The sequence below is a fragment of the Salmo salar genome, chromosome ssa06 (genome assembly GCF_905237065.1).
Source record: "Salmo salar chromosome ssa06, Ssal_v3.1, whole genome shotgun sequence".
NCBI classification, from domain to species: domain Eukaryota; kingdom Metazoa; phylum Chordata; class Actinopteri; order Salmoniformes; family Salmonidae; genus Salmo; species Salmo salar.
Genome location: NC_059447.1, coordinates 92,949,643 through 92,952,142, shown reverse-complemented (window position 1 = coordinate 92,952,142; position 2,500 = coordinate 92,949,643). Strand labels below are relative to the sequence as shown.

Sequence of the window (2,500 nt, the reverse complement as noted above, 5' to 3'; positions counted from 1 at the left end):
GAAGTATCCGAGAGGGTGGAGTCGGAGACGAACCCTGCCCTCTTTTACCACCCACTCCCCTGAGTCTCCACCCACCGTGGGGCGATCAGATTGTTGATCTAAGCTCGCTCATGGCCCAGTCGTCCAACGGTGGTGGGTCGTTTGCGAGTCGCCATGACAAAGGCCTCTCCTCGCCGTCCGAGGTCGCCGTGCGGTCAGACCACCACCGCCACGGTTCCTCTGTGTTCGCTCGGCCGTCCGTCTTCGCCCTGACCCTGTCGGTGCGTGCGCCCAGCCGGGGGATGATGAAGAGGAGGAGGAGGATGATGATGATGATGAAGGCTGTGGGAGATCTGAGGTTAGAGGTCAGAGGAAGGGGTCACCCGGCGTTTCTGTACGGAACACAGACCCAGCTGGTCAAAGCTAAAGAACAGACGCCCCTCTTACCCATAACCCCTTTCACCTTCGACACGCCCTCCCCCGACGACGTCGTACGAGCCAATCAGAAGAAGGCCTTCACCCGCGAGTAAAGGAAGTGGACTGTCTGTCGCTAGGCTACGCCCCAAATGGCACCCTATTTAGTGTATTACTTTTGTCTCTGTTTTAAAAGTAGTGCACTGTACAGGGAATAGGGTGCCATTTGGGACATGGGATTGAAGAACAACAACGGGGCAGTTGGAGGTTTTATAAAAGAAAGGAATTTTTTTTTTTAAACGTCTGTTTTTAAATTCCTCTGAGAGTTGTTGTATTAAAAAATATAAAAGCGTTTTTTTTTTCTACTGTAGGCTAGGTAAGATTTAGCTCCCATTTGATTTGGATAGTCCAGATAGTCCATCTGTAGATGGTCATGCTATCTACAAAACTCTTTGTTGATAAGCAACTGTTTGCTAAAGTTACGGTTAGGATTAGAATAAGGATTAGGATTAGAATAAGGGTTAGGATTAGAATAAGGGTTAGGATTAGAATAAGGATTAGGGTTAGGATTAGGATTAGGATTAGAATAAGGATTAGGATTAGAATAAGGATTAGGATTAGAATAAGGGTTAGGATTAGAATAAGGATTAGGATTAGAATAAGGGTTAGGATTAGAATAAGGGTTAGGATTAGAATAAGGGTTAGGATTAGAATAAGGATTAGGATTAGAATAAGGATTAGGATTAGAATAAAGGTTAGGATTAGAATAAGGGTTAGGATTAGGATTAGAATAAGGGTTAGGATTAGAATAAGGGTTAGGATTAGAATAAAGGTTAGGATTAGAATAAGGGTTAGGATTAGAATAAAGGTTAGGATTAGAATAAGGGTTAGGATTAGAATAAGGGTTAGGATTAGAATAAGGGTTAGGTTTAGGGTTAGAATAAGGTTTAGGTTTAGGGTTAGAATAAGGGTTAGGATTAGAATAAGGATTAGGATTAGAATAAAGGTTAGGATTAGAATAAGGGTTAGGATTAGAATAAGGGTTAGGATTAGAATAAGGTTTAGGTTTAGGGTTAGAATAAGGGTTAGGTTTAGGGTTAGAATAAGGTTTAGGTTTAGGGTTAGAATAAGGGTTAGGATTAGAATAAGGGTTAGGATTAGAATAAAGGTTTAGGATTAAGATCAGTAGATAGTTGGCATGTTGCTGATCTTTATCTGGTCTACAGACTCTCCAAATGAAGTGTTACCAAGAGCTTTTGTACATATTATACTTTTGATTCGTCTGGTTTTTTTGGCTGATTTTTATTGGATTTTGTATGATTCTGTCATCTTTTTTTAAGGTGCATCTCTGTTTTAGCAGTGGCTCTTTTCTAGAAAGATGAGAAGTCCCTTCATTTTTCGAAAGAAAGAAAGAGAGAGAAGAAGGGGGTTTGTGTATCTGCAGGTGTGCAGCTGCTATTGGAAATATGGATCAGTAAACCATTCTTCTGGTTCACCACTGTGTGTGTGTGTGTGTGTGTGTGTGTGTGTGTGTGTGTGTGGAAGGGGGAGATATTTGAGTTTAGAGGACACCTGGAGTTTTTCCCACGTATGAATACACACACACAGTCGCTCACACACACACACACACACACACACACACACACACGAGTAGCTTTAATGGTTTGCTAAATACAAGGTATTTTAAGTTAAGAGAATGATCTTAAGTATGACATGAAAGCACTAATGAAATAAAAACGGATATCTGAATGTGTTAAACTGAAAAGCTTTTAATTTTTTATCCATCAGAACAATCGAAGTGTTCAAGCTCACACTGGAAACACACTGTTACCATGATTTAAACCCTTTAAAAATATATTTCAAAATTCACACTTCACCACTATTTACAACAACAATAAAAAAACCACCTTAAACTACCTTTTGAAGTATTGGGAGGTAAACTGTCACAGCCGACGTGTTACCAGGTGCAAAATCACGACTCCCAACACATCTTGATGCTTTCAACAATTTAAAGGATCTATTTACCAACATTTCAGTCTAAAGTGATTTTTTTTTCGCCAGAAGCTAAAAGCTGACAGTCTGTACTTTCCCTTGTCTTCCATGTCAC

At 40.5% G+C, this 2,500-nt stretch overlaps 1 protein-coding gene across 7 annotated transcripts in view; it reads left to right on the top strand.

Annotated features, from left to right (window-relative positions):
• The window catches only part of LOC106608359 (HBS1-like translational GTPase), an 8,632-nt gene extending 6,481 nt beyond the window's left edge, over positions 1-2,151 (top strand). For 3 of the 7 annotated variants that reach the window (XM_045721207.1, XM_045721206.1, XM_045721205.1), the window contains one exon: positions 1-2,151. This exon is cut by the window's left edge and continues 954 nt beyond it. In XM_045721207.1, the coding sequence (XP_045577163.1) occupies positions 1-509 (509 nt within the window). In that variant the 3' untranslated portion in view covers positions 510-2,151. The other 4 variants (XR_006770383.1, XR_006770382.1, XR_006770380.1 and 1 more) reach the window with 4 other exon arrangements.
• Positions 2,152-2,500: the final 349 nt, after the last annotated feature.